At 41.7% G+C, this 27,609-nt stretch overlaps 1 protein-coding gene across 1 annotated transcript; it reads left to right on the plus strand.

Annotated features, from left to right (window-relative positions):
• The first annotated feature begins 37 nt into the window (after nt 1-37).
• Nucleotides 38-27,560, plus strand: LOC124128055 (protein CFAP20DC-like). Its single transcript, XM_048396869.1, has 21 exons — nt 38-139; nt 1,614-1,851; nt 2,720-2,806; nt 3,490-3,583; nt 5,314-5,386; nt 6,363-6,477; nt 7,029-7,185; nt 7,576-7,667; nt 9,221-9,308; nt 10,061-10,152; nt 11,088-11,136; nt 11,935-12,123; nt 12,583-12,711; nt 13,163-13,495; nt 14,812-14,962; nt 15,617-15,719; nt 17,476-17,928; nt 19,134-19,379; nt 19,858-19,937; nt 25,779-25,876; nt 26,663-27,560. Exons 2-21 carry the CDS (start codon nt 1,831-1,833, stop codon nt 26,800-26,802), a joined length of 2,790 nt encoding a protein of 929 aa, XP_048252826.1. The 5' UTR covers nt 38-139; nt 1,614-1,830; the 3' UTR covers nt 26,803-27,560.
• Nucleotides 27,561-27,609: the final 49 nt, after the last annotated feature.

Genomic DNA, 27,609 nt, shown 5'->3' on the forward strand with positions numbered 1-27,609 from the left:
TTTTCCAAAAGAAAGTTCCTAACAGCCGCAGGTGCTTGCAATGTAAAAGTAATTTTGATTGGCTGTTGGAATCGCTGCTTGGCTGTAGCAACAAATATGGCGGACGACGCAAGAGATCAGTCAACTCCAAAGATTTAAGGTCAGTGTTCCATTTATTGTCACGACATTCATCTTGTCAGCGATATTTTCCGATTGCAGTAATATTTAGACAATTCATGCAGAAGCAAAAAACATCCAATCATTATAATTACCAAGATGTTTAACATTGTTAGACCTTAGAAGTCATCTCGCCCTCCTTGTGCGGTCTTGTTGACAAGTGGACAGCAGACGGCTGAATGAACTATGGAATGTTGACAGTCTAGCGGTGTACTGACCAGGCTCCTATTTACAGAAATAGTACCGTTATCATGAGTTTACCGTCAGAAACCAAATTAAGCCAATTTGTCATCCGTTGTCAACAATAAACAACTTTCCAGACATTAGTCATCTAGGCCTAGTGACATGTTATTTATCCTTGTATGACTTAGCCTATTCTAGGCCTACTTATACATGTTATAAGTAATTATATGCTGAAGAACCAGGAGTAAGTTAGTATAGACCTTCCTATAGTATAGGATTTCCTATTTTAACCCTGTACAAACAAATTACTGTTACCATTTGTTTGGTAATTTTCATGTTATGCATTGTCATAAGATAATTCAAACTAATCCTCTAAGCCTAATTGATTGTAGGATTATTGACATGAGATGTTTAAAGGGCCGTTGACCGTTCTGAAGGATTGTTAATAAACAGTGCATTAACTACAGGTGTAAAGTTACACTCGAGAATTATTTCATGCATGATTTAAACCCGAAGAACTGTCGACATACTGTCCCTTGGGGGTAATATTGTTTGTAGTATAATAACTAATTCCTTTCATATGTTCATTTTGAAACAGATGCATTCCTCAAACAGGTGTTACATTACCATCACATCTAGATTGATATGTCTTGAGACAATGCATTTTAGCACCCTGGTCGCTATGACTAAACTTTTCTGACTTAAAACGTTGTGAAAACATTGAATATGATTGTGGGATACAGGTAAACATTCTAGAAAATAGTCTTAGATTGTTCTGTGAAGTGTTGACAAGATATTAATGAATGTTTGTGTCCAAAAATTAGGCATTATCGTTCAGCTAAAAGACCACCAGCTTCTACATGTTCTAGGGATGAAAAGTTATGGCACATCCCCGCTCATGTTGTATAAAGTCTAATGAAGGTGAACAGCTGTGCCTTTTGTTTATTGTTTTCTGTACTCATTATTGTGACAATGAATCTGTATCCTTGATCTTGAATATTCAAATCCTGTTTTCCAGTACGTGTCAGCACTCTTATCATGCTTATATAACATGTATAAGTTTACAGATCTTGTGTTACTCAGCCAAATCTTTAAACCCATATATAAATTTATAAATTACCAAGTCTTCTATTTACACACAGTTTCACTTGTTGCATTTAGAGAAAACCACCGCATTACATAATGTCTCATCTTATCTTTGTTGTCTACCAACTAGCCTCATGTCAATAATCCATTATGAGTTGGCATTTATAATATTTCTTCATTTGTTCCAGATGTGATCAATAACTGGAAGTCTATGCATTGCTTGCCATAAAACTTCAATACAAGAAACAGACACTGTAGTTTATAAAACCTTCATGAAATGAGTTTGGTTTAAGACAGACCATGGGAAGTGAGTCAATTTGGATACCTGGAAGTGAACAGTTTCCTAAGGAATTATTGAATTGTTTAAGCAGCACTACAGGAAATTGAAGCCCTCTTACAAGAACCATGTTCAGAAATGACTTTCAGGTATGGTTAGCTGTATTTGAAATTAAGCATGAAAGTCGAAGGGTCTGGTCATAACCATAATGTTAAAAGGCCTGTGAAGATCCGGTTTAGAATAGGTCTTCAGCAACCCATGCTTGCCGTAAAAGGCGACTATGCTTGTCGTAAGCGGCGACTAACGCTATCGGGTGGTCAGGCTCGCTTGGTTGATGCATGTCATCGTATCCCAATTGCGTGGCTCAATGCTCATGTCAATCACTGTATTGTCTGGTCCATACTCGATTATTTACAGACTGCCGTCATATAGCTGGAATACTGCTGAGCTAAAATACAAAATATAGGGTCCTTAGATACTAAGGAAGAATCCACATTTTGAAGAGGTCCCCTTGACTCTTGATTCATAAGTCTGGTTGGTTTGGTTAACATCGAAATGGAATGATAGATCCTCTGATCATAGACAAGTAGAACTTATACAGTATGCAGCGTGTTATATATCATGTACATAATTCTGCATTTGAAATAATAACAAATTAGCAAATAATTATGTGATAGTGTCATATTTTGAATTTGATATGTTCATTCTTTCAGTGTGAGGGGATATAATTGATCCAATGTTCAGTGTGACTGTAATATCATTTGTAGAGCTACACCTCTAGTCTCAGCAATGTCAGGTTCTGCTATTTGTGGGTTTGAATCCCTGATTTGACCTAATTATGATTCTTGCCCGAATCTTGGTCTATGGGCATGCTACCTGTTCTTGTGCATTTCACCAAGGTGATAGATGCCTGTGACCTATGTCATTGTAGGTTTTCCTACAATCATGTGACAGGACCAAAATACTTTTCATCATGTCCAAGCAGTGTAAAAAATCAATCTTGCTTGCTTTTTTCAGGGTGGACCGTACTTTGAAATCTTCAGTGCTCAGGGCAAAGACTCCACATCTCATTGGAAGCTGCAGAATGGCCCAGGAATCAAGAAGGTGAGTACATGGCTTGTTTTCATTTCCTAGTCTTAGCGCTATGAATGTCAGATCTCCAATGCTTTTAAGTGAGAAGGCATTGTGTAACCACGGTAACAGGGCCCGCAAGTATAGAATAAGTTTAATTACATTTTTTGTGGTTAAATGGCTTTCCTTGTCTGTTGTTTTCCCCTATTGTATTGCATTGTTCTGAAGCAGCGTACAGTTGTACAAGGATGTAAAACAAATGAATCAAAAGTGTCCAAGGTTAATTAAATAAAGGTGGATCAGTATGACTTGAACTTCATATCTAGTACTTCATAACTAATTTATGGTAGTTAAACATGTTACGGGGGCCTGTGCTCCCTTAAATGGAGGATATAGTCTAGAGACACAGTGTAGGCTGTGGACAAGGGGAGATAACTCTTTCATAAATTACAATATTGTTTTTGTAAACCAACACTTACTCCTTCTCTGTAAAGTGTAATGGATATTGTCCATAGACTAGACATATACTGGACACGATTCACTGTCTAGATTTAAAATATACATGATATATAGTCACTGACAAGGTTATTTAGATTCAATGTCAGACTAATGCATTCATATAACTTTTGGAGGTGGATACATTCAGTCTTTTCCAAAAATATTCTTTGTTTTAATTTTATATGTCAGTCTGTTCATGATTGATGTTTATGTTACAGCTTTACGAGAAGGAGGTTAAAGGTTATGTGTACACGCTGGAAGGCACCTCGGCCACCACTAGGATACAACTGCCGAGGGACTCGAGACACTCATGTAAGTCACATTTGTACCTGCCATCATCCCAGAATCTGATGCTGTCTCGTATGCCATGACATCACCAAACCTGCTGTTACCAGGGCACAACTAACAACTACCGTATTCTACGTAATAAGCGCCCAGGGCGCTCTCAAAATTAGAAATAGGGGGCTCTTATTAAAATATTATTTTGGAGAGAAAAAAACAGAGTTGAAAAATAAATTTCGTGGTTTATGCTGACAGCCTGAAATGTTTATGTTCGGCAGATAAATTTTTCCAGAATTTAATTGCCCATAATTAATGGTGCATACAACACAGGAGTGCATATTATACGCGAATGAATAAGTCTTGTTTACATTGATCAATCGGAAGGGGTGCTAATTGGGATTGTTCACGTGCCAATTTATTAGCAAATATCACCGTGGGCGCTTATAAGAGCTGGGCGCTTATTACGTCGAATACGGTAACTGCTGATTAACCGTTGAAGGATCGTCTTTATTCGTGCACATCTGGGATTCCAACCCATGATTGTTGGATCCTGTCATGCCTAAGGGATGCAACTCTGCACAGTGAATTGTGGCACCTTAGATGACTTGACCACATATGGCCTGAGCTCTTCTCATTCAGATAGCATGTTTTACAATTCCTAAGACTCACAGGCAGTGGGGTAGCCTAGTGGTTAAAGCGTTCACTCACCATGCTGAAGAGGGTTCAATTACCCACATGGGTGCAGTGTGTGAAGCACATATCTGGTGTTCCCTGCTGTGATTTTGACGGAATATTGTTAAAAGCGGCGTAAAACCATACTCATTCATTACAAAGACTCGCACAGATTTGAAGTTCTTTGATTAAAAGGTGTTTGTTGAGGCTTGGAGGGTAAAGAGTTTGAAAGTCCATCGACAGTCTCTTGATTCTTGAAATTTGTCTCCCAAGATCTGTATGGTCCATAATCATGTGATTCATTTCATATTTGACTTCAATATTTTTTGTGTGTATGGTATGAACACAAAAACTGATGTGCTTGCTGTGTAAATCTGCATAAATTCCATAAATGCAAAAAAACATATTGAAATAACTTCTTTTAAAGAAATATGTTAAAAACAATAGCTTCACAGACTGCTTTTTTAGTCACCAACACACAAAACCTAGACAACAATGCGTGACACCTATCAGTGACATTATCCAGCACAATAATGACCTTTTAAGATTTAGGTAGAGAATAGGTCTTCAGCAACCCATGCTTGTCGTAAGAGGCAACTAATGGGATCGGATGGTCAGGCTCGCTGACTTGGTTGATGCATGTCATTGTATCCCAATTGCGTAGATCGATGCTCATGATTTCAATCACTAGATTGTCTGGTCCAGAGTCGATTGTTTACAGACCGCAGTCATATAGCTGGAATATTGCTGAATGTGGCGTTAAACAACAAACAAACAAACAACAGCGCAATAATGCGACACAAGCTCTGCTCATTCTATTATCAACCAATAGGCATGATAAGGAAACACAACTCCGTAAATCACTTTAAAAACATTTCCCAAAAATATTGCCACGGAATAACTTTATTACAATATATTTATTCTGTAATGAGAACAAACAGCAAGCATATTCTCATGTTGAAGTCATGCCAATCTATACAATCCTAGTATAATTATTGATGTTCATGTAGTATGTTGAGCGTGTGTGGAAGACTACACAGAGGTTTGTTTCTCAAGGTATTGATGTACCATGATGTTCCTTGTTTCAGTGACGCTGATTCAGCGCTACCTTGTGTTACAGCTGTACCTGGTAAAGGGACAAGAGTTCTCCATAGAGCTGGGGTAAGTAGGTTTCCCAGTGTTAGCTGTGCTGATAGTACTTGCAGTTGTAGGCCTGGGGCTCGTTTCACAATGCAATCATAGCACTACGACTATCGCAAGTCTATACTAAAGTATAGGAATAACGATAGTTGTAGCACTATGATCAATTTGTGAAAAGGGACCCTTATATCTGGGTTATCCATGTCTCAAGTAGGAGATCCAAACTGATGGAACCTGCTGGGACTATGCATCTTCCTGAGGCAATAGGGTTTACTGACTATAAAAGTCCAATTTCCTCCCTTGCCAAACTTGACTGGAATTATGGAGTTATAATTTGGCTGGACTAACGAGTCTATGCACAGCCCAATCAACGAAATCGACATCGGGTTCGTAAACTGCTGTGCACATCTAGGGCCTCTTGTTTTTAATCAAGGTGCTCACCTGATTTGATGCACCTTATGAAGTAAGACCCATTTATCACATCATAGATTTTGATTATTGACAAGATCGTCTTGACTGGAAGCAAATGCAAGAGATATGAGAGGTGGAATCTGATTGGTCAATAGGAGGGCAATAGAAGGGACTCGTATTAGCCACTGATGGTGCTACGATAGAGTCCAGAAATTCCAGCCTAGTTCGGCAAGGGTGGAAACTGGACTGTTAACTCACTTGCCACAGGAAGATGGGACTATGTGATAGAATTATAAACTTGCAGTCATGGACTATAAACAAGACTTTAGATGTCATGGCTTGGATAAACCTTTCAAACAACAATATGTACAAAAAATATTCTCTTTTTTATATTTTAATCAGTGCTTAAGTGCCTTTTCTTATAGATAATTATATATAATAACCACACAGTGAGATTTCTTAAATGTGCATATTTTCTAAAACACTTTCTTCTATGTGCCAATTCTGATTAAATGAGTAACATGAAACGTTAGGAGAAATCAGCCGATTACCTTGTGTAATTTTCATGATTTGCTCTGTTGTTTAGTGTGACTGACATGCACAACAACAAGCGCCGCATCCAGATGTCCACGTCCCAGAAGGAGACGCAAGTCACGCCACTACATGCACGGATCCCACTCAATGTTGTCCGGAAAGCTGTGGTAAGTCTTCAACTTGATATATTTACCAGCAAGACTTGGCATTACATCAGTCAAGAAGTTGAAATCTATAAGTCCTGTCTGTCTGCTTGTCATAAGAGGCGAATAACATGGTCGGGCTCGCTGACTTGGTTGATGCATGTTATCATACACCAATCATATCCCATCAGAGCTTATGATGTTAAATCACTGCTTTGTCTGGTCCTGGCTTAATTATTACAGACCGCCATCACAAAGCTGGAATAATGCTATCCAGCGTATAGCAACAAACAAACAAAACAAACAAGTCTAAAATGATATTCACCAATACAACTGGTGTATTTTCTGTGAGTACGTCTCTTCTAATTATCTGGCAATTTATTGATTTATTCCAAAACTTAATCCAAATTCTCTCTTGTTATCTCAGAAAGGATTTCCTTTCACGAATGTTGTCAATTCATATGGGAAGTAATAAGGAACTACCTGGAGAATGAATTGTATACAGTAAAACTGGCAGTGTTAAGCAAATATTGATTTTGAAAACATAGTTAAAATGCTACTCTCACCAATTTCAGTGGTTGAACCTGTGTCTGGACCTTGTGTCACTGGTGGGCGAGACGTGGAAGGGGGAGACGTACCGTGCTATCGAGGCAGTCGCAATCTCGGCCAACTGTAAACTGAAGCGAGTGTTTACAATGAAGGTTCAGCCTCCGGACACAACGGATGATGATGGTAGGATGAACATTCTTGCTCCTTACAGGGTTCCTCATAGGGTTTCACTTTTTGGAGTCATAACGACTCTCATATTTTATTTCGAGAGTCAAAGCTAACATCAAAGAGTCAAAGTTTAAGTAGAATTTATGTTAATTTGCCTTTTGACTGACATTGGGACTCTTCTGCATTGTAATATCAACACACTGAACTGTGTCAAATTTCACGAGAATGTATTGTGATTGTTTTACACAAGTTGATTGGCTAATAGTTTGCTAGCAACCCAGATTGGCAATCTTATTTGGATACAACAATACTAGTCAATCAATGAGATTAATGCATAATTAATAGATAAGAAAGGTCAACAACGACAGGACAGATTTCAGTCATTAATGAGGTTTTCCTTGACAGAACTGTATGGGTGCAGCAACAGTAACCCTGGTGAGGTGGATCCCATCCCCAAGCACTGTCAGCTGCCCACCGATGTCATGCAGTGTACACAGGTAGGTTTGTAAGTTACAATGTATATAGTGACTGGACTGTGTGGGGATTCCGAGCCAAAATCCTGAGTGTCCTGTGCTTGCCATGAGAGCTGTCAAACAATATGTGCCACTGTTTATTGATGTGAATCCATTGCCATGCTATCAACCACTGGTTTTATATAGTGACTGGAATGTGTGGGGATTCTGAAGCAAAATCCTGAGTGTCCTGTGCTTGCCAAAAGAGCTGTCGAACAATATATGCCACTGTTTATCGATGTGAATCCATTGCCCATGCTATCAACCACTGGTTTTGTGTACCCAGACTTGATTATATAGAAGCTGCCTTAATATCTCTAGAATATTGCTGACTCTAGAGTAAAACTATCCCGTACTTTGCAATTTATGGCTCCAAAAACACGAGCCAATTTCTAAAGAGGAATAGTACTAGAAAAGAGGCCCGAGATGGCCTATTCGATACGTATTAACAATTCATTTATTCATACAGTTCATAAAATGGCGTAGTGGTGTTCTCCGTTCTCCATTTCCTGACCATAACGGGAATAATTTTGTTTAAAAAGTGTTAAAAAGGAGCACAAATTAAAATGTAAATTAATATGTAAGTTTGAAAGGCTATCCTGGCCACTGAATGTAGACAGGTGAAGAGGGTGGAACATTGACAACATTTACTCACACCCTCATGCTCAGAGGCAATCACTGGTTGAAATGCAGTGGGCCACTGTGTTTGGATTGGTCATGGCCTGGGGGGGTGCCTATAGACCTCATTAATGACCCTGACCTTATTTTCAATGTCATGGGAATCACTTGACCAGTTTGCTTTTTGTTATCAACCTATCTCATGAGCCTTAGCATTGATTGGGTGTTTGGAGGCCCAATTAGATAGGAGTGACCTTGACCTTATTTCCAAGGTCAAAGTAAGCATTTTGACCAATTTTTCGTTTGTAAGTGAGCTATATCTGGTATCTCGTCATTGATTTGGTCCATATTTGATGATCTGGTGTCTTATAGATGTGTGCAGGCCCAGTTGATATAAGTGATCAAGGAAAGCTTTTGACCAATTTGCAAAATATCATCAGCTTATTGATGGACTTGGTTCAAATTTGTTGAAATGTTCTTTGGAAAAGTCCACAGGCAAGGTATGAACATGTTGACCTTGACCTTATATTTCAAAGTCACTCAAAACATATTCCATTTTGCTGTTTGTAAGTGAAATATCTTCACAGATTGTATTCTTATAAAATGTAAAGGCCATTTAGAAAGTCTGCAGTGACAGCCTTTTGAAATTGATCTTGTTTTCAGTGTCACATATAACAAATCGGAATTAATAAATTCCAAAGGCTTTAATGCTAAGTTTAACATTATTGCGATGAATGCAATGTTAAAATTCAGTGTTAAAATAGCACTGAAATTAGGAAAGTAAGATTTAAACATCCCATTTTGAACAAACTAACAATTTTTTCTCAATTTGCCTGCCAAGGGCACTTAGTTGGGAGTCCTAGGTAAATCTCAGTTATTGTGTAATATGTCTGTAACAATGTTTCTCTACTTTCCTATAGGTGTTAACTCTCAACAAGATCAAGCATGGCGAGAGATTGAGAGAGGGCAGTGGGACATTGAGCAGACCTGTGTCTATACTTAACCTAGGTGGGGCATTGTTTGAAGGATAAGGACAATTTTAATGGTTCTCTCTTCAAGTGCTAGTAGGGCGGTCGGGTAGCCTAGTGGTTAAAGCGTTCGCTCGTCACGCCGAAGACCCGGGTTCGAATCCCGACATGGGTACAATGTGTGAAGCCCATTTCTGGTGTCCCCAGCCGTGATATTGCTGGAATATTGCTAAAAGCGGCGTAAAACCAAACTCACTCACTCACTCAAGTGCTAGTACATGTATATAAAATTGTGTACTACCTTCGATCTGGTTACTTCTCTTCGACAAAGTGACCCCACTTGTAAGTCACAAGCAACATTCTGTCATCAAATCTATTGTATTAGAACTTGTCCTATTTCATGACAAATCATAAGCAATCGAATGGCTTGTGTTGCATGTAAAACTGTAGATACCGCTTGTTGTTCATTTTGGACAAGAGACTATATCTTGCTTGTGAGGTGACAGAAAGATTATAGTTGTATGCTACAAAGAAACACTTGTTTCATATGACTTTATATCTTGCTTCAAATTACCTGTAACAATTCATTACTAAAATTCCACCGTAAGAACCCACTTAAATATTGAAATCTGTGTTAGTCAACTAAGCATGCAAGACGTATAGTGGTAGAGCATTTCTGATTGTTTATGCTATTGGTAAAATAGGTTCTTTGCCAGATGGGCCATACAGATCATTATGCGTGAGTATTTGTGCGATTGATTGTCAATAGCGTAAGTGCTTGTTGTGTTTAAGACTCCAGCCTCAACAGTCAGAGGTCCTACCACATTGCATTTGGCTCCAAGGTGCCGACTGAGGCCGATACAAGCAGGAAATCAGCCAGACAGGTGAGCTAACACGACACTTACGTCACAGGGTGTTCACATAGCTTTCATTTAAAAAATATTCCATAGTTTTTCCTGTGAACGGACCAATTAGACCTAGTTGTGTGTATTCTTCCACATGTGCAAAATACACTTCATCCAACCTTGCACTCAATTTCACAAATGATTGGTTACCCATGACAACCAGGTTAGAATAGGTCTTCAGTAACCAATGTTTGTCGTAAAAGGCAACTATTCTTATCATAAGAAGCGACTAATGGGATGGGGTGGTCAGGCTCACTGACTTGGTTAATGCATGTCATTGTATCCCAATTGCGTAGATTGATGTTCATGATGTCAATCACTGGATTGTCTGGTCCAGATTCGATTAGTTACAGACCGCCATCATAGCTGGAATATTGCTGAGTGCAGCTTTAAGCAACAAACAAACAAACAAATGATTGGTACATTGCAAAGTATGTATCCTATATATGTACCCTCGTGGTAGAGCGTCTGCCCGGAGAACGGAAGGTCCGGGGTACGATCCCCAGCCGCGTCATACCAAAAGATGTTAAAAGATGGTACTTGTTGTTACCCTGTCTGGCGCTCGGCATTAAGGGGCTAAAACAAGGACTGGTTGGCTCGGAGTCAGTATACTGTGTGTGAGTGGGGTATTCATGTTAAACTGCGGCATGGTATCTCAGTGGGCTAGCACTATAAATTGGCATCAGTCCGGACTAGTACAAGCAGCCACACAAACACACACACGTGCATGCACGTCGCTATATAAGTGCAATGATTTTGGACGCGACGTTAAACCCAATTTCACCTCACCTTACCTATATATGTACAGTGGGAAAGAAATTGAGTACTTAACACATTAACATTTACGCCTTCCCTTGGATTTATTGTCATTCATCATGTTGAAATGTTATGATGATGGTGATTATTTCTTACAGGGCAACTTCACAAACAGGAGCATGAGGTCAACATCTTCTAGGCTGGACGGTGAGGTCTATGTTCAATGTGTCACCTCTTTAGAACAATGGGTTTTTGATAGTTGTTTCCAAGGGATTAGTGTTTAAATTATTTGAAAATGTTGACAAATGAGTGATTTATCTGTGAACTAATGTGTAGGACAATATGTGTTTGTGTAAAATAAGTCCTTTTTGATTGTCATATATCTGCTTCTGAAAAAAGTTCAGTCATTTGCAAGAACATTGATCAAGTGTTCAACAGTGTGTTGATTATGTCTTTGATAAGCCTTATGTCTGAGGAGTGTGATAACTTTGTTGTCTATGTACAGTAAACTACGGCTATTACAAACTCAAAGGGACCACTAATTTTAGTTCGTTATGACCAGAGTTCGTTATAAACATATATACAACATATATACAGCAAATGGCTGGGACAAAAAAAACAGTCTGTTATATCCGCCAGTTCATTATCATTATTATGAGCAGTTTGTTATTAACGTAGTTCACTGTACATGTTTATAGATGGTTGTAGGACTTGGTCCTATCTAGAAATACTTGGTAATTCAACTAGTCAGGTTAGAATAGGTCTCCAGCAACCTATGCTTGTTATATGGGGATTTTAATGGATAGGGTGGTCAGACTCATGGACTTGGTTGCTTGTGTGTCATCGTACCCTCACAGCATGGATCGTTGCTTATTGTATCAGTCACTGGATTGTCTGGGACAAACTCGATTATTTACCAGTAGCCATGATGTAGCTGGAATATTGATGAGTGTAGCATAAAAGTGATCTCTGTTAAATAGTTTGTCTGTTGTATATGTTATATAGATGGTTATGGCACTGGCTCCTACTTAGACCTGTCTGGGAGCTCCACGAGTCGGAATGGTCTACCATCCACCCGAGACCCCCAGAGGGATTCCTCTGCAGGGAGTAACACCAGTCAGCCGAGGGGCAACAAGGCCAAGTCCGAACCAGCACTGGTGGATGAAAATGATAATCAAAATTTTAATCAGAAAGGTGTGTTACTACTCGTTTTAGGTATATATTATTTTCCAGGATGTTTTTATTACATTGCTTAATGTGCTCAAAACAATTAGAGCAGATTAAACAAGAAAAGGATATTGGTGTGGCATCTATTAACGAACAGATTTGTTTTGAGAAACATTTGTACTGAAATCCTGATCGTCAGGATACCCACTCTACTAGGAAATTGATTCATCACTCTGTATTCAAAACTTTATCTTGAACTTTGTTCATTATTCAGTCTTAAGGATCTACACCAAAATGTTGCTATTACAGTTAAATGCCTTTCAAACGATTAATCTTGGAATGATAACTGGTATTCACCATGTCATGAAGGAATTGAACATTTTTCAAGATATGTTCAATGTTTGGAAGTGAAATGGGAATGAATTATTAATTTCCATTGTAATGTTAGCAAAGTGTTGGTAAATAGAAGACTGTATTTGCATTTAGGAGTGAAAGAAAGCCCTATTGTGACACCCCACCCTCCCAGGGAGCCGTCATCTGACAGACGGAGACGGAGACCGAGGGTGAAGAACGTCGACACTAAGGAGAGGCAGTCCAGTGCTGGCTCCGTCAAAGGTAAGAAACTTATATATTTGGCAGTGGAAGAGCCAAGGGATTTGGGCTACACAGAGGGATCTTATGGCTACAATTGTCATATTTTCTTGGCGCTAAGATAACTTTGTGGAACAGGGCCCTGAGCTCAGTTGTCCTCTTCACTGATATTACTGCTAAAGTTAATGGAAAACATGATACTCAGTGCCTCATGAATTGACGTCCACTGTCCTTACTTCACTCAACTTGTTGATTCAACAAAAGCTGAATTTATTAATTTTCAACATTTTAATTCATTTGGAATAATTTTGGACTCAGACATCACCAATTGGCAAGTTTGATTGAAGTAATTGAAAAAAACACTTGCTTGTCCATGTTGTCTGAAACTCACATCTTATGACAATGACGATGGCCTGTAACCATAGTAACTTGTGTAATGCCAGTTGAGCAGAAGGAATTGTGTTTGTGTTCTCAGAGGACCCTACCTCTCTGGGGAGTGACTCAATGTCTCATGGCGGGGACAGCAACTACCAGACAGTGACCAGCACTAGTGACCTCTACACCCACAGCGGTGACCGCGACGCATCCGACTTCTCATCAGGGGAGGCAGCCACGGTGTGGAACAGCATATCAAAGCGAGAAGTGATCGGTCAGTCCGTCAGCCACAGTGGGGCTGTGGACAAGTCTGACCATCGTCGCCGGGAGTTCCCGAGCTTACAAGGATCTAGGATGGTGAAGAGGAACCCTCTGAGGTCGTCGCAGGACAGAGGTGTTGGTCCCGACGTGCCGGAGATCCAGACACCAAGAGGTGGGCTACTGCAAACAAGCTGTAGTAGGGTAGCTTAGTGGTTAGAGTGTTTGCCTACTTGTCAGGTTCAATATGTGAAGTCCATTTCTGATGTCCCCTGCTGTTGTATTGCTGAAGTATCACTAAAGGTGGATTAAAACTGCAGCGAGCTCTGTGTGTGTGTAGCCTTGTGGTTAATGCATTTGCTTACTTGAGGGGTTCAGTGTGTGAGGCCCATTTATAGTGTCCCGGCCATGATATTTCTGGAGTATTTCTAAAGGTGGTGTAAAACTGTAATCACACACTCACTCCCCATGGCTGATTGAAACCATGCTAGAATTTATGTTATTATGAATTATCGCCATCATTTTGTCATATAGCTGATTTTCTGTCCGTTATTTATGGAAGAATATGTTTAAACATGATAGAGGCAGTTTATGACATTCATGTATTTGGACATAGGTGTACATTCGGGTGATGTCAGAGATGACGGTTGTATGTTATGGATGCAATATATCGTGAAAGTACTGTACATCTGGAAAGTTATGTGCCATGAAATTTTTGCGAGTGTCTAACACTAACCTTAACTGCGTCACCCTGTTGATGAGATTACCTAAGACCAAAGCAATACTTTGCACATGCTACTTATTATGGGTAGGAAGTAGCATGATGAAAGTTAACTACTGGTATAGATGCTGTAGTTGACAAGGAAGGTTAGAGTAGCGTGTTTATCAAACAGTAGTTTTATACGGCTGGTGTATGGCTTCTCAGTGTTAAATACATGTAGGAGTAAATAATTTGACAAGATGTGGCAGGTTGATGAATTTTCCTGATTTGGTTATTGACACTGCGTGACCATGTGTATTTAAGGAAACAGGATGTGAGGGAGTATATATTTAATCATGCACTGGCTGGTTGACAATGTAGAGAAGAGACTGAAAGAAATATGTCTCCTTCCGCTTTTTGTTTCTTGTTGGACTCCAAAGATACTGTGTCATGAAACTATTGTGAGTATATGTCACTCACAGTTTTCGCACTACTTTCTTGCTCACTAAGCTTGCAAGATTTACAGTAATTTGAGAGATTTCTTTCACTTTGATTAATTTCACAGGTACTAAAATAAATGGAATGTAAAATTAAATGTAAACTTAGTTTAAAAGTGTCAAAATCTGAATAATTAATGCATTTGCAAAATGCCTGTTTCAACTTAAAAGCATAGGGCAACAAATATTCGAGAACAAAAATCTGAAAATACACGTGTTTCTCCTAAGACTAATTCCAAGAGTGCTGAAGTATTGCACTCAATTGAGGATGCTCTACATCTTTCTGTCCCACAGGGTCAAGTGCAGTGGATGCGGACGAGTCCATTAGTGAGGTGATCGGTCTACTGCAGTCGGACGTCCTGCGTGGGCAGCAGGCAGAGGATGACGACAGTATCGACTCCGGGTCCCATGGGTCTGAGGCCAAGTCTTATGAGTCCAGTGAGGAGTGAGTAGTGTCCATATTATTTACTGGTCTCCATCAAATAGCTGAAATATTCCGAATACGGCGTTAAACAACAACAAAAAAAAACTAGAGACACTGATGCAAATGAAATTGACATGGTGATTTTCATCTGTTTTCATTGATTCGTGGGTCAGGTGAGTGGCACATTGATTCGCCTCTGGACATTGATTGGTTCCCCATGGGGATTTGGGGTTAGGTTTGGTTTCCAGCAAGCTATGCTGGCCGTAAGAGGCAACCAAATGCATTGGTCAGACTCGGTGACTTGGTTGAAAGCCAGCGTTAGAAATTGGCACTAGTCCTGTAGTCCTTACCAAACTGCCCAATAGTTAAGGTATCCTAAGGACTAGTAGAAATTGGCCCATTTTAAGGGTTTTGCTATATGTTATCATTATAAGGACTAGTGGACAAAAACTGTTAGTTTCTAACCCTGAAAGTGTGTCATCGTACCCTGACGGTGTGGATTGCTGCTCATAATATTGATGAATGGACTGCCTGGTCCAGATATGATTACTGACATGCTGCAGTCATATAGCTAGGAAATTGTTAGTGCAACATTAAAAACAAACAAAAACATGCTGGTAAAGAAATTTTTCCTGATTAATATAAGTAAATGTTCTATCGATTCTTATATTGCAGAGATTCCTCAGACCACAACCACCTCCATGTATTTTCTGTTGCCCCGACAACTGCACCTCACAGGAACATGTCTCCCAACACAGCAGAACTTGATGCCAAACAGGTAGGTGGGCGACAGAGACTGGAGGAATTGTTAAAGGAATGGTTTGTGTATATATCATCACTGATCTGTTAAGATACTGTTAGACTGAGTGATTTCACAAAGCTGACAATCATTGTCAATGTATTAATTTCATGTCATTTTGTTAAGTTTTTTGTGTGAGAAGATTTAAACCCATTGCATACATTTCGACATATACTTATATGTTTTTGTCGTGAAGACTGAGCACACAATTTCATACAAATATCCCCAAAATATTCATAATCCCTAACCTTTTCGTTAGTATAAGTGGATTCCCTGTAAGGTTTACAATTTCGCTAATTTAAGATGCTTACTTGCATTCTTTCAGATGTTTAAACCTTCAGTATCTATTTCACAATTAAATCATGTCGGTTATTAGTTTTAAGTTGTTAAAAAATATCGAAACAGGTCACATATTTCATGGAGTTTCTAGACATATGAAGGATGGGACATGGACGCTGACATGTATTCTTTTGTTGAAGACATGAAACTTTTATGGATAACAACTTCTTTATTGTTTGTAACAACATTTCAGGGCTACTTCTTGCCCCTTCATCAGGACCTGATGTTTCAGGGCTACTTCGGGCCCCTTCATCAGGACCTGATGTTTCAGGGCTACTTCGGGCCCCTTCATCAGGACCTGATGTTTCAGGGCTTCTTCTTGCCCCTTTGTCAGGACCTGATGTTTCAGGGCTACTTCTTGCCCCTTCATCAGGACCTGATGTTTCAGGGCTACTTCGGGCCCCTTCATCAGGACCTGATGTTTCAGGGCTACTTCTTGCCCCTTCATCAGGACCTGATGTTTCAGGGCTACTTCGGGCTCCTTCATCAGGACCTGATGTTTCAGAGCTACTTCTTGCCCCTTCATCAGGACCTGATGTTTCAGGGCTACTTCTTGCCCCTTCATCAGGACCTGATGTTTCAGGGCTACTTCTTGCCCCTTCATCAGGACCTGATGTTTCAGGGCTACTTCGGGCCCCTTCATCAGGACCTGATGTTTCAGAGCTACTTCTTGCCCCTTCATCAGGACCTGATGTTTCAGGGCTACTTCTTGCCCCTTCATCAGGACCTGATGTTTCAGGGCTACTTCGGGCCCCTTCATCAGGACCTGATGTTTCAGGGCTACTTCTTGCCCCTTCATCAGGACCTGATGTTTCAGAGCTACTTCTTGCCCCTTCATCAGGACCTGATGTTTCAGGGCTACTTCTTGCCCCTTCATCAGGACCTGATGTTTCAGGGCTACTTCGGGCCCCTTCATCAGGACCTGATGTTTCAGAGCTACTTCTTGCCCCTTCATCAGTACCTGATGTTTCAGGGCTACTTCTTGCCACTTCATCAGGACCTGATGTTTCAGGGCTACTTCGGGCCCCTTCATCAGGACCTGATGTTTCAGAGCTACTTCTTGCCCCTTCATCAGGACCTGATGTTTCAGGGCTACTTCGGGCCCCTTCATCAGGACCTGATGTTTCAGGGCTACTTCTTGCCCCTTCATCAGGACCTGATGTTTCAGGGCTACTTCTTGCCCCTTCATCAGGACCTGATGTTTCAGGGCTACTTCTTACTTCTTCATCAGGACCTGACAGGATCAACCTGATGAAGTGGCAAGAAGTAGCCCTGAAACGTTGTTACAAACAATAAAGAAGTTGTTATACATAAAAGTTTCATTTCTTCACATTCTCACAACTTCTAAATGCCTACCAAAGACTTTGCTTTGGTTTATTTACTAATCGTTTTCCAGGCCAAGAAGGCCCGACCCCAAAGATCCAACCCAAGGTCAACCCTGGATTCCCTGTCTTCTCGTGGAGCAAGACTGGAGGACGACTTTGTGAATGACATGTCAAGCACTGACGAGGAGACAACTCCGTCTAGACACCGGAAACCAGGGTCGCGACCTCACAGTGGCAGTTCACGCCCTCACAGTGGAACGTCCAGTACATCGAGTCCTAAAACACGGGATCAGAGAGGAGGGTCCGGGGGGAAACACAGGGACAGTGGGGGACGAACACGAACAGTTGATGCAACGCCAAAAGTTTCCAGCATTAGCCCTGAGCAGCGAGGGCAATTTAATCCTGCATTATACGCTGACCAGAATGGCGGTCTGCACGCCAATGTGATATCCAGGATGAGTCTGAAGAATCTTGTGCAGATACCCAGCAATGATGCCAGAATCTCAAATGCCAACCCTTCGTCGGTAAGTGACTACAATGTGTGGAGAAAACATATCATGACATTTGAAAATCCCAAATAACAAACAAGTCTGCAGTTTCATTGTAAGGATGTTGTCAGGTTTCATTACCATGTAAGGTCAGGGAAGCAAGTTCTAAAGTTATCAGGCATACGGCTACTTATCATGATGAAAAGCTAGATGCTTTTAACTAAAGAAATTATGACAGTTAATAGTTATTGAAGGCAATGTTGTATCAAACTTTAGTCCATTACCCATGGTCTGATTAACAATCAGATAGTTATATGATCCATTAAATAGCACACTGATACATTGACCGGGGTTTCTTTCTTTCTATGTATCATTCAGAGACTTTGATTTGTATTTCACCTTTGAGTTCATTCTTCACTTATTTCATGCAAAGGACGATTAAGGAGACAAGGTTAACACATGTTGCAAATATTTTACATTAATATGGATATACAGAACCATTGCAATGTTCTGTGACATGTTTACACACATAGAATAGGTCTGCATCAATTTACAGGGATTCAGCTTCCATGAGGAGCTGGGCGGTCGGGTAGCCTAGTGGTTAAAGCGTTGGCTCGTCACGCCGAAGACCCGGGTTCGATTCCCCACATGGGTACAATGTGTGAAGCCCATTTCTGGTGTCCCCCGCCGTGATATTGCAGGAATATTGCTAAAAGCGGCGTAAAACCATACTCACTCACTCCATGAGGAGCTTAATGCATGGTTGAATGTTGCCAAGAATGTGTTTTGTCTGTTCATTGTATATGTTTCAACTGCTTGACGACAGATTTATGCGAGACAAACATTACTAGACCTATGGGGGTACCACAAAGGATGCTCAACCCGTGAAGATCCGGGATAGAATAGGTCTTCAGCAACCCATGAAAGGCAACTCTGCTTGTTGTAAGAGGCGACTAATGGGTTTGTGTGGATTGCGACTTGGTTGATGCATGTCATCCTATCCCAGTTGCGTGGATCGATGCTCATGATGTAAATCGCTAGATTGGTCTGGTCCAGACTCAATTATTTACAGACCGCTGTCATATAGCTGGAATATTTCTGAGTGCAGTGTTAAACAACAAACAAACAAACAAAACTAGTTTGACAGGCTAATGGTGCCGACTGTATCAACCTCATGTAGTTAGTCTTATGTGTTCAGATTCTTTCCTATAATGTGTACAGTGATATTCCCTGTGTTCCAGCGCCAGTACGACTTCACCAAGTACCAAATGGCTGATGTGACTGACTCTTTCGAGGCCCAGATGTTCCTGAGTATGAAGAGACAGCAGGAAGAGGAGGAAGCACCAGACTCCCCCAGGAAAGACCCGAACACCTTCAACCGGAGCCCCCGTCGCTCCCACCATGATCATCTTGCTCCACAGATGTACTCCGAGTCGCCAACGACCACCAGTGACGACGACACCAGCTTCAGCACTTGGAAGGCACCAGTGAGTAGGCAGACACACAGGAAAGAAGCAATGTTTTCACACCTTACACATGCGCATTTCCATTTCCTGCAAAGGATAGGGATTTCATCACAACTGTTAGATATGTTTGGCTCGGAAGAGGACATCTGTTGAAAATTTATAAATATTATAGTGTGATTGTCAGCATAAACCTAGCTATGGTGAAGTAGAGGTAGTATTCTTAGAATTATACACAATGATAATTATTGTTTCATATCTTGCTTCTAGAGCTGTTCAAGGTAGTGAAGACCGGCATATATCATTGTATATCGTGTATGGCAGTGTTTTTTAGCCCAAAGCAATGAAGCATCTTAGTGTATCATTATTCATGTACACAGTGTCGGTAACTGCTCTCACACGTCATGCACTGTCAGCGTGGTGTTCTCATTAGCTTCACAGCCTATCTGACACATGCTTGTAGTGTTTATTTTGAAGCTAAGTGAATGATGTCTTGATGCAGATCCACCAGATGCCGCACAACTACCAAGATGAAATGAAATCACGACTGAGCAGTGACACGCTAACATCATCAAATCCAAGGTATGTAACTCTTACCTTTCCGTGTAGGAACTCTAAACTGTTCCTGATTTAAGAACCAGTTAGGTAGCCTTCTGACTGTTGAATTGTTATGTCAAGAGCACAGGGTCTGTTCGAGTGAGTGAGTGTTATTTTACACCATGGAAAGAAACATAAAAGCTGTATCTTCAAACTGCTTGTTTAGTTTCGATTAGACTAACTCATGAACAGTGATCAACAAAGTCCTACTTTGCATCCACCCTATCCTGGTAATTGTCAGATCGAAATGTTGCTTAGCTCCTTAAAACGTGAAAATAATGTGATGCAATATCCAGGACTTATTGTTTAATTTTTCACAAAGTTTTATAATATGATACTGATGTCTCATGTAATATGGGGGAAATGGTACAGTGTGTGTAAAGCATTTCATTAAATATGTGTGGACCAATCTGTGATTCAGGATCTGATATGTCTATGAACTCCTTGGACACTGATGGTGTAGACAGGCACTTGAGTGGGTGTTGTGTTGTAGACAGTACAGAGTGGGTGTTGTGTTGTAGACAGTACAGAGTGGGTGTTGTAGACAGTACAGCGTGGGTGTTGTGTTGTAGACAGTACAGAGTGGGTGTTGTGTTGTAGACAGTACAGAGTGGGTGTTGTGTTGTAGACAGTACAGAGCGGGTGTTGTGTTGTAGACAGTACAGAGTGGGTGTTGTGTTGTAGACAGTACAGAGTGGATGTTGTAGACAGTACAGACTGGATGTTGTAGACAGTACAGAGTGGATGTTGTAGACAAAACAGAGTGGGTGTTGTGTTGTAGACACTACAGAGTGGGTGTTGTAGACAGTACAGAGTGGATGTTGTGTTGTAGACAGAACAGAGTGGGTGTTGTGTTGTAGACAGTACAGAGTGGGTGTTGTAGACAGTACAGAGTGGGTGTTGTGTTGTAGACACTACAGAGTGGGTGTTTTGTAGACAGTACAGAGTGGGTGTTGTGTTGTAGACAGTACAGAGCGGGTGTTGTGTTGTAGACAGAACAGAGTGGGTGTTGTGTTGTAGACAGTACAGAGTGGGTGTTGTGTTGTGTTGTGTTGTAGACAGTACACAGTGGGTGTTGTGTTGTGTTGTGTTGTAGACAGTACAGAGTGGGTGTTGTGTTGTAGACAGTACAGAGCGGGTGTTGTCTTGTAGACAGTACAGAGTGGGTGTTGTGTTGTGTTGTGTTGTAGACAGTACACAGTGGGTGTTGTGTTGTGTTGTGTTGTAGACAGTACAGAGCGGGTGTTGTGTTGTAGACACTACAGAGTGGGTGTTTTGTAGACAGTACAGAGTGGGTGTTGTGTTGTAGACAGTACAGAGCGGGTGTTGTGTTGTAGACAGTACAGAGTGGGTGTTGTGTTGTAGACAGTACAGAGAGGGTGTTGTGTTGTAGACAGTACAGAGTGGGTGTTGTGTTGTAGACAGTACAGAGTGGGTGTTGTGTTGTAGACAGTACAGAGCGGGTGTTGTGTTGTAGACAGTACAGAGTGGGTGTTGTGTTGTAGACAGTACAGAGAGGGTGTTGTGTTGTAGACAGTACAGCGTGGGTGTTGTGTTGTAGACAGTACAGAGTGGGTGTTGTGTTGTAGACAGTACAGAGTGGATGTTGTAGACAGTACAGAGTGGATGTTGTAGACAGTACAGAGTGGATGTTGTAGACAGTACAGAGGGGATGTTGTAGACAGTACAGAGTGGATGTTGTAGACAGTACAGGGTGGATGTTGTGTTGTAGACAGTACAGAGCGGGTGTTGTGTTGTAGACAGTACAGAGCGGGTGTTGTGTTGTAGACAGTACAGAGTGGGTGTTGTGTTGTAGACAGTACAGAGAGGGTGTTGTGTTGTAGACAGTACAGCGTGGGTGTTGTGTTGTAGACAGTACAGAGTGGGTGTTGTGTTGTAGACAGTACAGAGTGGATGTTGTAGACAGTACAGAGTGGATGTTGTAGACAGTACAGAGTGGATGTTGTAGACAGTACAGAGTGGATGTTGTAGACAGTACAGAGGGGATGTTGTAGACAGTACAGAGTGGATGTTGTAGACAGTACAGAGTGGATGTTGTGTTGTAGACAGTACAGAGCGGGTGTTGTAGACAGTACAGAGCGGGTGTTGTAGACAGTACAGAGCGGGTGTTGTGTTGTAGACAGTACAGAGTGGATGTTGTAGACAGTACAGAGTGGATGTTGTAGACAGTACAGAGGGGATGTTGTAGACAGTACAGAGTGGATGTTGTAGACAGTACAGAGTGGATGTTGTAGACAGTACAGAGTGGATGTTGTAGACAGTACAGAGTGGATGTTGTAGACAGTACAGAGTGGATGTTGTAGACAGTACAGAGGGGATGTTGTAGACAGTACAGAGTGGATGTTGTAGACAGTACAGAGTGGATGTTGTGTTGTAGACAGTACAGAGCGGGTGTTGTAGACAGTACAGAGCGGGTGTTGTAGACAGTACAGAGTGGGTGTTGTAGACAGTACAGAGTGGGTGTTGTGTTGTAGACAGTACAGAACGGGTGTTGTAGACAGTACAGAGTGGATGTTGTAGACAGTACAGAGTGGGTGTTGTAGACAGTACAGAGCGGGTGTTGTAGACAGTACAGAGTGGATGTTGTAGACAGTACAGAGTGGATGTTGTAGACAGTACAGAGCGGGTGTTGTAGACAGTACAGAGTGGATGTTGTAGACAGTACAGAGTGGGTGTTGTAGACAGTACAGAGCAGGTGTTGTAGACAGTACAGAGTGGGTGTTGTAGACAGTACAGAGTGGATGTTGTAGACAATACAGAGCGGGTGTTGTAGACAGTACAGAGTGGATGTTGTAGACAGTACAGAGTGGGTGTTGTAGACAGTACAGAGTGGATGTTGTAGACAGTACAGAGCGGGTGTTGTAGACAGTACAGAGTGGATGTTGTAGACAGTACAGAGTGGATGTTGTAGACAGTACAGAGCGGGTGTTGTAAACAGTACAGAGCGGGTGTTGTAGACAGTACAGAGTGGATGTTGTAGACAGTACAGATTGGGTGTTGTGTTGTTGATAGTACAGAGTGGATGTTGTGTTGTAGACAGTACAGAGTGGATGTTGTAGACAGTACAGAGCGGGTGCTGTAGACAGTACAGATTGGGTGTTGTGTTGTAGACAGTACAGTGTTGGTGTTGTAGACAGTACAGAGCGGGTGTTGTAGACAGTACAGAGCGGGCGTTGTAGACAGTACAGAGTGGGTGTTGTGTTGTAGACAGAACAGAGTGGGTGTTGTGTTGTAGACAGTACAGAGTGGGTGTTGTGTTGTAGACAGTACAGAGTGGGTGTTGTGTTGTAGACAGTACAGAGTGGGTGTTGTAGACAGTACAGAATGGGTGTTGTAGACAGAACAGAGTGGGTGTTGTAGACAGAACAGAGTGGGTGTTGTGTTGTAGACAGAACAGAGTGGGTGTTGTGTTGTAGACAGTACAGAGTGGGTGTTGTGTTGTAGACAGTACAGAGTGGGTGTTGTGTTGTAGACAGTACAGAGTGGCTGTTGTGTTGTAGACAGTACAGAGTGGGTGTTGTAGACAGTACAGAGTGGGTGTTGTAGACAGTACAGAGTGGGTGTTGTAGACAGAACCGAGTGGGTGTTGTGTTGTAGACAGAACCAAGTGGGTGTTGTAGACAGTACAGAGTGGGTGTTGTAGACAGTACAGAGCGGGTGTTGTAGACAGTACAGAGCGGGCGTTGTAGACAGTACAGAGTGGGTGTTGTGTTGTAGACAGTACAGAGTGGGTGTTGTGTTGTAGACAGTACAGAGTGGGTGTTGTGTTGTAGACAGTACAGAGTGGGTGTTGTAGACAGTACAGAATGGGTGTTGTAGACAGTACAGATTGGGTGTTGTGTTGTAGACAGTACAGTGTGGGTGTTGTAGACAGTACAGAGCGGGTGTTGTAGACAGTACAGAGCGGGCGTTGTAGACAGTACAGAGTGGGTGTTGTGTTGTAGGCAGAACAGAGTGGGTGTTGTGTTGTAGACAGTACAGAGTGGGTGTTGTGTTGTAGACAGTACAGAGTGGGTGTTGTGTTGTAGACAGTACAGAGTGGGTGTTGTAGACAGTACAGAATGGGTGTTGTAGACAGAACAGAGTGGGTGTTGTAGACAGAACAGAGTGGGTGTTGTGTTGTAGACAGAACAGAGTGGGTGTTGTGTTGTAGACAGTACAGAGTGGCTGTTGTGTTGTAGACAGTACAGAGTGGGTGTTGTAGACAGTACAGAGTGGGTGTTGTAGACAGTACAGAGTGGGTGTTGTAGACAGAACCGAGTGGGTGTTGTGTTGTAGACAGAACCGAGTGGGTGTTGTAGACAGTACAGAGTGGGTGTTGTAGACAGTACAGAGTGGGTGTTGTCTTGTAGACAGTACAGATTGGGTGTTGTGTTGTAGACAGTACAGAGTGGGTGTTGTGTTGTAGACAGTACAGAGTGGGTGTTGTAGACAGTACAGAGTGGGTGTTGTAGACAGTACAGAGTGGGTGTTGTAGACAGTACAGAGTGGGTGTTGTGTTGTAGACAGTACAGAGTGGATGTTGTAGACAGTACAGAGTGGCTGTTGTAAACAGTACAGAGCGGGTGTTGTAGACAGTACAGAGTGGGTGTTGTAGACAGTACAGAGTGGGTGTTGTGTTGTAGACAGTACAGAGTGGGTGTTGTGTTGTAGACAGTACAGAGTGGGTGTTGTGTTGTAGACAGTACAGAGTGGGTGTTGTGTTGTAGACAGTACAGAGTGGGTGTTGTAGACAGTACAGAATGGGTGTTGTAGACAGAACAGAGTGGGTGTTGTAGACAGAACAGAGTGGGTGTTGTGTTGTAGACAGAACAGAGTGGGTGTTGTGTTGTAGACAGTACAGAGTGGCTGTTGTGTTGTAGACAGTACAGAGTGGGTGTTGTAGACAGTACAGAGTGGGTGTTGTAGACAGTACAGAGTGGGTGTTGTAGACAGAACCGAGTGGGTGTTGTGTTGTAGACAGAACCGAGTGGGTGTTGTAGACAGTACAGAGTGGGTGTTGTAGACAGTACAGAGTGGGTGTTGTGTTGTAGACAGTACAGATTGGGTGTTGTGTTGTAGACAGTACAGAGTGGGTGTTGTGTTGTAGACAGTACAGAGTGGGTGTTGTAGACAGTACAGAGTGGGTGTTGTAGACAGTACAGAGTGGGTGTTGTAGACAGTACAGAGTGGGTGTTGTGTTGTAGACAGTACAGAGTGGGTGTTGTGTTGTAGACAGTACAGAGTGGATGTTGTAGACAGTACAGAGTGGATGTTGTGTTGTAGACAGTACATAGTGGATGTTGTAGACAGTACAGAGTGGGTGTTGTAGACAGTACAGAGTGGATGTTGTGTTGTAGACAGTACAGAGTGGGTGTTGTGTTGTAGACAGTACAGAGTGGGTGTTGTAGACAGTACAGAGTGGGTGTTGTGTTGTAGACAGTACAGAGGGGGTGTTGTAGACAGTACAGAGTGGGTGTTGTAGACAGTACAGAGTGGATGTTGTGTTGTAGACAGTACAGAGTGGATGTTGTAGACAGTACAGAGTGGCTGTTGTAGACAGTACAGAGGGGGTGTTGTAGACAGTACAGAGTGGGTGTTGTAGACAGTACAGAGTGGGTGTTGTGTTGTAGACAGTACAGAGTGGGTGTTGTGTTGTAGACAGTACAGAGTGGGTGTTGTGTTGTAGACAGTACAGAGTGGGTGTTGTGTTGTAGACAGTACAGAGTGGGTGTTGTAGACACTACAGAGTGGGTGTTGTGTTGTAGACAGTACAGAGTGGGTGTTGTGTTGTAGACACTACAGTTGCTGCATATTGTGTTGTAGAGACTGGAGTGGAGTATACAGCCCCCCGATTGTCCTGCCTGGCGACCTGAACCACACCGGCCACATGGTGGAGGAGATTCCCGAATCTCACAACATAGGTGAGGGGGACACCTGGCACTAATATTGACCAGTGATCTTTCAAACCTTTTTAAGTATGGACGGTGCAGTAGCGTATTGTAATGGGTTAGTGTTAGTTGTCACAATGAACACTTGCCTTCACACTTGTCAGAGGGGTACACAAAGTACGTGATCTAGACTACCAGTTGTCAGATGTTCATTTTGCGGAAGCCTCAGTGGCTGAGTGGGTTAGATCCTTGACTTTGTGTGCTGGCAATTAGGAGCCTCACTCTGGGAGTGTGGGTTCGAAACCCGGATGGGACTAAAAAAAGTATGAGAATCTGTACTTTACTGAGAAGTGTTATCCCAAATATAACATTTGTTACTTGGCTTCAGTAACCAAAATAACTGCAATGTCTTGATGATTGTTGGTGAAGCCTTGCTTGATGACCACCAATGTGATAAGCTGGAATAAGCTAGAAACAGCAGAAAAAACATAATCACTTTCAAAGTTACAGGTTATTGGTTTTAATCATTAGCAATTGAAACAATATTTTTTGTTGTTTTGCTTGAAAACCAGACTCCAATCTTCCTGACCATGACTCACTGTAGAAGCTATGGGGATCATATCAGACTTCCAGATTCAGGGGCGGCGGGTAGCCAAGTGGTTAAAGCGTTCGCTCGTCACACCGAAGACCCGGGTTTGATTCCCCACATGGGTACAATGTGTGAAGCCCATTTCTGGTGTCCCCTGCCGTGATATTGCTGGAATATTGCTAAAAGTGGCGTAAAACCATACTCACTCACCCACTCACTCACTCTTCCAGATTCATGTGGCCCCCAGTCAACAGGCGAGGACACGGACGATGATAAGGTCAACCTCCTGTTTGACCCCAGTCTCAACTGTTACTACGACCCGGTCACACGGAAGTATTATGAACTGAAGGGCACACCGGGGATCGGCTGAGACATCCCCTAGCATTCCAGTGTCTTCAGTTACAATAATGCTAATAGTCCACTTATATAGTGGAGAATTCCACACCACAGAGGACTATTCAAAGCCCACAACAGATCAGTGTGAATTCCAAATGCATTCTCAGCGCCCTGGGGAGTATGCAACCAGAAAGATGCCATGCATATTTTTTCGACATTCAGTTGCATCCATTTGCAGAGACAAGTGGTTGTTTATTTGGAATGCAACCCAGGATTGTTGACTATTCAATAGAATAGAACATATTCAGCTCTGTACTCTGTTAAGCACACCTACTTTTGAAAACAAACATTTCCAGCTGCCTTTAGTAAGCTACATGTACCTCTTTAAGACATCCTGTCTGGTTTATAATTATATTCCATGAAGTAATCAGAAGCCTAGTTAAATTACAATAAAGTGGAGCAGGTAGACTGTGCACTTAATACATGGAATTATTAGACAGATTTCCCTCCGAGATGTAGATACCCTGACTATGTTACTGTGATATTTATTCCATGACTTGTACATTCAAGATATTTCCTGTTATCAGAATAATCCTTCGTGATGTTTTTGTACCCACCAAGTGGACACGCTATTTGTACAGCAAACATATTTATTTTGTTTAATATTGTATACAGATATCTATGTAATGACATCTTACAGGGATTTGAGTGTCAGGGTTATGAATTAAGATACCTTCTTTGATCAGTTATTTTTGTAATTATGTAAATTGTACATATAAAATGGAGATTGACTGATGTTCTTTGTTTTGTTGTTCCCAAAGTTTGTTGTTTAACGCCGCAC

The sequence above is a fragment of the Haliotis rufescens genome, unplaced genomic scaffold (genome assembly GCF_023055435.1).
Source record: "Haliotis rufescens isolate VD_foot unplaced genomic scaffold, xgHalRufe1.0.p SCAF_16, whole genome shotgun sequence".
NCBI lineage: Eukaryota > Metazoa > Mollusca > Gastropoda > Lepetellida > Haliotidae > Haliotis > Haliotis rufescens.